The sequence below is a fragment of the Sinocyclocheilus anshuiensis genome, unplaced genomic scaffold (assembly GCF_001515605.1).
Source record: "Sinocyclocheilus anshuiensis isolate Anshui unplaced genomic scaffold, SAMN03320099.WGS_v1.1 scaffold96, whole genome shotgun sequence".
Taxonomy (NCBI): Eukaryota; Metazoa; Chordata; class Actinopteri; order Cypriniformes; family Cyprinidae; genus Sinocyclocheilus; species Sinocyclocheilus anshuiensis.
This window is the reverse complement of record NW_015554094.1, coordinates 652,386-662,110: the sequence shown is the minus strand read 5'-3', so window position 1 is coordinate 662,110 and position 9,725 is coordinate 652,386. Positions and strand designations below refer to the sequence as shown.

The 9,725-nt window shown below is 31.0% G+C and overlaps 1 protein-coding gene across 2 annotated transcripts in view; it reads right to left on the bottom strand.

Moving 5' to 3' along the window:
* The window catches only part of LOC107669458 (cleavage and polyadenylation specificity factor subunit 2-like), a 17,164-nt gene that overhangs the window by 688 nt on the left and 6,751 nt on the right, over positions 1-9,725 (bottom strand). For both annotated transcript variants that reach the window (XM_016461696.1, XM_016461695.1), the window contains exons 9-15: positions 9,013-9,113; positions 6,324-6,446; positions 6,008-6,114; positions 5,802-5,847; positions 3,643-3,868; positions 2,186-2,497; positions 735-869 (exon numbers count right to left, since the gene is read on the bottom strand). In XM_016461696.1, the coding sequence (XP_016317182.1) occupies positions 735-869; positions 2,186-2,497; positions 3,643-3,868; positions 5,802-5,847; positions 6,008-6,114; positions 6,324-6,446; positions 9,013-9,113 (1,050 nt within the window). The remainder of the gene's footprint in view (positions 1-734; positions 870-2,185; positions 2,498-3,642; positions 3,869-5,801; positions 5,848-6,007; positions 6,115-6,323; positions 6,447-9,012; positions 9,114-9,725) is intronic.

Below are 9,725 nucleotides of genomic sequence, written 5' to 3'. Positions count from 1 at the left end.
GAGAGAGAGAGGGGTCAGTGAGGTCAGTGTTGTACAGCAGCGCAGTGAGGTGTACAGAAGCATTGCATTGTGGGATACAGTAGGCAAGTGTAGTATTTTCCATGAATAGGAGACAACGCCAATGATGCTTGCACTGACAGCTTAGCAAGAACTCACTTGACAGATTTACTTTGTGTGCATGTATGTAGCATGACAAGATGCAACAAGCTGCACATGTGCATAAAAAGCTGCAGGTTATAGATACATTACTATATTGTAAAATATGTATAGATCACTGCATAAATGTCTTTAAAACGAACGTAAACGTCTCCAAAGTTGCTGGATCCAGATTTGTTTTTTGCAACACAAACTGAGAACACATCCTGATTGTATGGCTCATAATGTGCTGGCCACTGCTCAAATATTCATGAGAGATGATTTCCATACTGTGCGGCGTAATCTGAGATTTACTTTGTGTGCATGTATGTAGCATGACAAGATGCAACAAGCTGCACATGTGCATAAAAAGCTGCAGGTTATAGATACATTACTATATTGTAAAATATGTATAGATCACTGCATAAATGTCTTTAAAACGAACGTAAACGTCTCCAAAGTTGCTGGATCCAGATTTGTTTTTTGCAACACAAACTGAGAACACATCCTGATTGTATGGCTCATAATGTGCTGGCCACTGCTCAAATATTCATGAGAGATGATTTCCATACTGTGCGGCGTAATCTGATTCCACTCACCCTCCTGACAGCCACCAGATTATTACACACCAGAACTCCGCCCACAAACTCGGCCTGGATCCCTTCACGCAGCAGAACCTGCTTAAAGTCCGACAGGCGAGGCTCGTTGATGAACACAGACTGATGACCCGGGACCTGAGGAGAACACGTGTTGGTATTTCCCATGCATGCTCAACAAAACACCTTATCTGTTCATCTGTTCAGTGCAGATCTATTCCAATGTCTTTTCTCTGGTGATCAGCTGTAGAATATAGAACTTTATTTCAACCTTCATCATGAGCTCATTTTATCCTAATTTACATTGTAACTCACTTTCTTCATTGCACATATATTCTCCTCTATTCTCTCTGCAAAACTGCATTACAGCAGAATTGTATTCTCTAACCAACAAGCCATAAATCTAGTGTTATTTCAATATCACTGATATTTTGGTTCAATATTTAAAATTAGATTTTATTTTGATATTTTCTGTTTAATTTAATTGTAATTTTATTTTGTTGCTTTGCGATTTTTATTAGTTTATATATATATATATAACTATATATATATGTGTGTGTGTAATTAATAATAAGTATTATATAAATGTAAAATATAATGTCTATATAGTAGTATTAATCATTTAATAAATAAGCTTAAGTTTATAGTTTTAGCTGATATTCTGAATTACATTTTATTCCTATATTTTCTGTTTTCATTCAAATTTTTGTTAAAGTTTTAGAAATGTTTGTGTTTTTGTCATTGCTTCTATTATTATTTTTTAAATGTGTCTATATAGTAGTTGTTAATTTTTATTTATTAGTCTTACTTTATTTAGTTTTAATTATTTTAGTACTTTAACTTAAATGAAAATGAAAAATGTTGCCTTGGCAACTAGCTGAAAAACAATTAGTTTAAGATCAGGATTTTTGTTAATAATTTGAATTAGATTTTATTTTAATATTTTCTGTTTTCAATTTTAAAGTTTTAGCAATTTTGTTGTGGTTTTGTCTTTATTATTACTATTTTTTTTTTATTTTATAATAGTTATTCATTTTTATTTATTAGTTTTAGTTTAGTTATAGCTATTTTGTTGTCAATGAGAAATGTTGCCTTGGGAACTAGCTGAAATGAAATTCTATTATATTGTAATATATTATAATTATAATTACATTATGATTAAGTTTATAGTTTTTGTAAATATTTTGAATTTTATTTTGATATTTTCACTTTAATTTTAGTTAGTATTTAGTTTAGTAATCTTGTTTTTTTATTTATTTTTTAAAGATGTCTATATATTTTTTAGTTTCAGTAGTTTTAGTACATCAACTTAACGAAAATGAGCAATGTCATTTGGAAACTAGCTGAAATAAAGTTATATAAAAAAAAAAGTAGTATATATTTTTATATTTTATTAAAGTTAACGTTAAATTTTTTTTCAAGCAACAAAAATGTTTTTTTGTTTGTGCTCTCACCTCATGAGCAGGCAGCGGCTCCAGCGTGGGAATGACGTCGCTCTCCTCTGAAATCTCCCTGTCGTCTTCTCCAAACAGAGTCTTCATGGCCTGCTGGTTAGCCGTGGCGCTGGGCTCAGTCGTGAGGTCCGGCATGACGTCCACGGCTGGCTCTCCGTCCTCCGTCTCCTCTTTGGCGTCTCCCATCTCTGGGACGACACCTGTGTCCACTTTCTCCACCCGCATGTCCAGAACGCCATCGATCCAGGCCAGCTCCGTGTCTTTGGCTTTACAGAACTGCAGCGAACTGACCAACGAGTCCTTCAGTCTGACCTACAGACACATTTACAGCTTCATCAGTCTGTGAACATTTCAGAAGACTGGACACTTTGTGTAATGTCAAAGATAAAATGATATTTAAAGAGAATCATATCATGATAAATGATGCTGTTTTGAAACATTCACAACTCAATGCTCCCAGAAACTTTAGTGAAATATTTAATATCTTAATATTTATATATTGAGCAGTAAGATGGAGTTTAGCATGTCACACTGCAAAACATTCACAAAAATATATTTTATTTTTATATATATATTTTGTTTTCACTTTATTTTGAGTTAAAGCTTTAGAAATGTTTAAGTTTTTTTTGTTTATTCTTTTTAATATGTCTATGTAGTATTGCTTATTTTTTATTTATTAGTTTTAGCTTATTTCATTTTAGTCATACTTTAACAAACTTAAAAAAATTAGAAATGTTGCCTTGGTGACTAGCCGAAATAAAATAAGTTTCAGTTTATAGTTTTTGTTGATATTTTGAATGAGATTTTATTGTTTTATTTTATGTTTTCAACTTTAGTTAAAGTTTTAGGAATTTTGTTGTGCGTTTTGGTCATTTTAATTATTTTTTATTAAAAATGTGTCTGTTTTTAACAACATGATGATGATGATAGATACTGATAAGATAAATTCATTTCGCTAATTTTTAAAATATATTTTTAGAATTCTTTTTTTTACCCAATATTAATTGAGACTAAATGGAATATGTATATTTAAAAAAAATAATAATTTGTTACACCATTAAAATAAAAAATAAAAAATAGAAAAAAAAAATTGCAAAGCAAAAAGGTGATAAAAATGGTGAATAAAAAATTAAAGCAATAGGAATAAAATACAATAAGAAGTGGTTTACAATGATAACAAAAACAACAAATAAACAGCAATATTTAAGTATACTTAGTAAAAAAAAATTAATAATGGTCCTAATTATATTTTTACTTTGAGAAATGGCAACTATACTGAGATATATATATATATATATATATATATATATAACATATACATATATGACCTCTATATATCATTTTAGTTGGCGTTTCTCAAAGTTGTTGAAATATATATAATTATAATATATATAAAAGTTGTTGAAATACATATAATTGTTTAATTTCAGGTTCTGTGTGACAGATAGAATTATTACCTGGTAAATGTGGGTCTCGCTGGTGGCGTCCACCGTCTCCTGCAGTTTTGGCGTGTAAACTTTGATGTCTTTCCCGCTGAAGGCCTTGCAGGACTCGGCCAGGTCCTGACTGGCCTCAGGCGGCCCGTGAACGATGATTAGCTGTCTGGGTTTCATCTGGTTTATGATCTTCTTAATGGAGTCGCCGTCAGAACGGCCTTCATAATCGATGTATGTGACTCGAGCTCTGAAGGACACAACAGATGCATCAATACGCCATATCTGGGTCAGTCTGCCATAAAAGTATGACCAAACAATACAACAATATCATTAGAAAAAAAAAAGTATACATATATCACAACACTGACAGAGATGAATTTGACTAATCACAGTATGATTAGTCTATAATAAAATAAAAGTATTTCACATTTTTAGATTCAAACCTAGAGTAGACAGTGTAAATGTCATGTTTTTTTTAACCAAAATATCAATGAGATTTTTTTTCACATTCATTAATTTTAAATCATTTGTATATTATTATGATAATAAAAACATATAACATTTTATAATTACAATATTTAATTATAATATTATAAGATTCAATACCTGTAGAATGACAATATATTGTTTAACCTTACTAAACAATCAAAAAACTTATACCTCTTATTTGATGAGGTTTTTAAAAATGGTAGGAACCTGAAAAGCTCTGACATCTTATTTTAATTATTACATTTTATAATATAATAATTATGCATACATTTCATTTACACTATAAATCATGAAAAATAGTAAATGTTAGCAGATATTTTGTGTTGACATGCTGAAATGCCTATTTTCTTTCTGAAATATTATCATTTTCATTCTGATGTTTGAGTTAATTTGAGTTATATATATATATTTTTTTTAATACTTAAGCTTTAAAATTGATAAAAATGATCATTGTAAAATGCTGGCAAATGCATCAGCATTAAATTGAGCTCCAATGTTTTAAAACATTTTTTCACCACTGAAGATTAGAATCACTCACATTTTCTCTCAGTTCAGCAAACAAACACACAAACCACAGAAGAGCAATTCATTAGAGACGGATGGAGGGTTATTAGGCATAAGTGCTAATTATTCTGTTAAAACTGACAGCAGCATCTGAGTGTGTTTGGGAGAAACCTGGGTATTTTTAACTGACTGTAGGATACGTGATGAATGATGCTACATCTTAGTAAAGGCGTGACACATTTTTACCAAATGCTGATTTGTGACAATCTCTCAGACTACAGGGTGAGCGCCACCTGCAGGCGCATTATAAGGAAGACACATCCTAAACACTGCTTTCTAATACAATTTATCCTCTTAAAAACATTTAAACAAATGAAATGTTTTTTTGTTTTTTTTTGTATTTTAAAATACAAATAATTGTTTTAATTTTAATTTTAGCAATGTACAAAAAAAAGAGAATAAATCTTGAACACTGCCATAGCACACAAATTTGCTAATATTTATTCAAAACTATCACTAGTTTTAATACATTTAAAGAAATTAAATGTAGGGTTGTTGCCTGTTTTATACTGAAAATCTTTTTTAACTTTAGCATTTTGTGCAAAATAAAAAATACTAATTATATATACATTGTACAAAAAAAAATATTTTTTGAAGTTGTAAATAAAAGAAAGATTATTGAAGTATATTTGACAAGAAAATACTATTTTTAGTCTTTCTACTTCAAAATTTCATGTTTAATTCAATGTGCTACTTTCCATTTCTTGTGCTTCAAGTGTTTGTGAATTTAGGAACCTTTTTATTTAAGCATATTCTACAAAATAAAATAAAAACTTTAACTTAAATTTAAATTTTTTTAATATATATTTTTTTATTTTAACTTTAGTATTTTGTAAAAAACATATATAAAATATATATTTTATTTATATATATATATATATATATATATATATAAATAAAATATATATTTTATATATGTTTTTTACAAAATACTAAAGTTAAAATAAAAAAATATATATTAAAAAAATTTAAATTTAAGTTAAAGTTTTTATTTTATTTTGTAGAATATGCTTAAATAAAAAGGTTCAAGTAAATGTAGGTTTTCTTTTTTATTAACTTTCATCCTTTTTCACTTATTTATCATTATTAGTAATAAGAGTCAGACTGCTGATGAAATGAATCCTCACCTGATCTCTAGAGTTTGTGTGATACTGGTGCATTTGGTGGGGACGTACATTTAAACAAAGTAAATGTAGGATTTTTTTCCAATGAACTTTCATCCAGTTTTTTCACTTATTTATCATAATCAGTAATAAGAGTCAGACTGATGATGAAATGAACGATCACCTGATGTCTAGCGCTTGTGTGGTGCTGGTGCATTTGGTGGGAACGTCGGACAGGTCCTGCTCCATCGGCTCCTCTCCGTTAGTCAGTCCAGACTCCAGCTTGCTCTTCTCCTCTTCTGTGGCCTGGAGCTCAGGAACCAGAAACTCCTCAGGCCTGAGGGTTAGAGGTCAGAGGTCATTCCAGAGTAAATAAATACAGAACATGAATAATACACAAACATAAGACGAAACAGAAGGTAAACAACAATACATATCATAAAGGATTTATAAAAGACTTTTTATTAGTTTATGGAGTAAACAGTAGCACGAACCCATAAATATCATGATTTTTTTAAAGGGGAATAACCCTAATTCTTCTTTCACCTGATGATTTCTCCATACTCGTCCCATTTGAGCATCATCAGGTCGTGATGTTTGGTCTTCACCACCGCCGGCTGCTCCAGATCGTCCTCCATATCGCTCTCATCGCTCGAGTCCATGTCCACCCTGACCATCAACACAGAGTGCTGTTATTAAAGCTCACGTAAGGTTAGGATCCAGAGCTGAACTAATAATAGTAATGGGATTATTAAACCATAAACAGCTGAGATTGCCTGCGTAAAAGTGAAGAAATGATAACAAAAAAGGCTGGTTGATATATAACATGCTCGTGAACTGTGCTGTTCTCAGTATCTTTAGGTTAACATGAATATTATTGTATAAAGTTCATATTTTAGGTTTTATGTTTATTCAACTTTTTGACTTCAGTAGTTCCTTTCAAATGGTCTCATATATTGTCTCATATAACCTCTATTAATTAACGTGGGGCCAAAACTGCAAAAATGTTTCATTACTATATATATTCATATTGTAATTACACATCACAGGACATTGTTAGGACATATCAACTATTCAAAAATATTATTAATAATAATGCAATAAAAACAACAATAACAGTTTTATAGTTTTAGATCTAAATTTAAATATATTGTTTCTACAACAAAATATATTGTGCGCCATAATATATAATATATTTATATTCATATAATATGTAACAATTCAGTATTATATTTTAAAATAAGTTGACTGGGTTCCAAGAATAATAACGTAAATTAAAAAAAAAAAGTTCAAAAACGTTTGAGGTCGAAAGGTTTCGTTGTTTTAGACTTGAGGCTGTTAAGGTTCTTCAGCTAAATATTTAGTAAAGGGTATGAATACTTATTAGTGGTTGACCGATATATCGCCAAGGCCGATATATCAGCCGATATTTGGCATTTTTTAAATATCGGCATCGGCCGATAAGTTTTCCTGTTTGGCCGATGCGTTCGAGGCGGGACTTTTATTTTGACAGTTAACAGTTCTGTCTAAATACGGATAAAAGTCTGTCTAATAATCAGATAGAACGGTTAAACAAAGGAATTAAAATGTACACAAAAAGTCTTATAATGCCTGCTTTTATATTATTAGTAATAGAAAGGCAAACATTATAATACTTTCTTGTTTGCCGGTAGCATTCAGCAAATACGCATTTATATCATTTAAACAAATCTTTGAATGTCTAATAAACATCCAATTTCAAAAACCTTGCAAACTTAGTCGGATCCAGTTGTGAGATCTTGTGAAGTGTGCATGTGTATCCTGCATGATTGCGTGTTCTCTGCGTGACGATCGGTCCGTGCAAATTGAATGCTGACAGGAGGAGAGTTCAGCTTCACTGAGATGCACGATCGATAAACTTTAAACTCGTGATTTTAAATTATGCTGCACTTTATGCATTTGCCCACTGTCATATCCATGTAATTTTCACTGTGTGCTGTATGTAAAATGAGTGTTACCTTGGCTTTATTTGAAAAAATATGATTAATGCACACAAACTTCCCAGAATACTGAGTGCCCTGTTGGTTACAGTGTTTACTTCCTTTTTAATTATATTTTTATTAAATATTTATTTATATGTCAAAATACTTTGTCATCTAAAGTATAAGTATGTTTATTTAACACATTTATTTTTTTATTAATTTTCAAATGATTTCAAATTTCTTAAATATTAATTAAAATACATAAAATTATATCGGCTTTATATCGGCCACCCTGCTTTCCAAGATATCGGCATCGGCTGTCAAAAAACCAATATCGGTCGAACACTAATACTTATGCAATGTACTTATTTCAGTTTTTTATTTTTAATACATTTACGAAGTTGTGACAGTTCTGTTTTTGCTTTGTCATTATGGTGTATGGAGTGTAGATTGATGTGGGGGACAAAAAGTAATTGAAAGCAGTTTAACATAAGGCAGCAACATAACAAAATGTGAAAAAATTGAAGGGGTATGAATACTTTCGCAAGGCACTGTATCATATATTATATAAATATAATGTTTCTTGAGCAGCAAATCAGCATATTAGACTGATTTCTGAAGGATCATGTGACACTGAAGACTGGAGTAATGATGCTGAAAAATTAGGTTTACTTCAAAGGAATAAATTGTATTTTAAAATATATTCAAATAGAAAACAGTTATTTTAAAGTGTAATAATATTGCACAATATTACTGTTTTTACAGCCTTGGTGAGCAGAAGAGACATCTTGTTATAAAGTAAAAGAGAACTGGGTTATTTTTCAGTCAGTTCACTTGTTTTTGGTCTGAGTCGGCTTCTTTAAAAATCATAAATGTGAACAGCCTTAAGCACTTCTATTTGAATGCAAAACAAATTAATTTAGAGACAAAAGGCATCTCTGGTGAGTTAGTAGCATTAGTGCAGGGTTTGCACACCCTGATCAACACAACAGCTGCTGTTTCAAAGCATTTCTATTTCATTTTAAGCAGCAGCAGCAGCAGGAGAAGAGATGCTAAATGTTTGACGTCACAGCTCAAAAAGCTACAACTTTGTGACCCAATCGTGCAGCTCTAGCATGAATGATTCATAAAGTATTTGTTGTTTTCAGTGAGGATCTGTCTTATGTATATTTGTAGAGAATTACCCATAGTACACCTGATAAATGTTTGTTAGAAAGTCTTGGTTTGATTTCTCATTCTGACAGTATTTTAGTCACAAACACATTTCCACTCACTCTTTCGCCTGCTCCTGTTTTTTGGCAGCCTCTTTCTTCATTTTCTCTTTCTCCACGTATTCCTCTAGTTCTCGTCCTTCCAGTCGACAACGTTTTCTTATCTGGATGAGTTAAATGAAAAAAAACAAAAAACACAATCTCTAAGAAAAAACAAATCACACATATCAGAATGGCTTTCCTAGGTAAATGTGAAGTTACGTGATATTGTACAAAAGCTGTTTCTTTGACGTTTTACATTTACATTTACGATGGGTTTTCAGCTGTCGCTTGAAAATTGTCAGGGATTCAGCAGCTGAAACAGCTTTTTCTGCGGCTGAAACACTGATTGAGTGATTACATGAGACATGCTACATTTCAGTAAGTTGTTCCGTTTCTTTCAACACCTTCTGATGTTCATTCATGTTTATTTCATGCTGTGTTATAAGCATGTAACGATTCACTCAACTCACGATTCGATATTTTTTTTTTACAAAATGAGATTTAAGACAAATTATAAATTAAATGTGTCCTTTTATTATTGCTTAACAAAGCAGCACTGCACTTATGAACTTTAATATGCATTATACAGAGGCAAGATTAAAAGAAAAAATACCATCGAAAGACAGTAAGTTCCCCTCTGACATACATTCATATAAACTCCTACCCCTAATTGAATCGCTATTTGTTTGGCATCTCAACCGATTTGAATCGTCGCAAATTTAAATCGTTTTTCA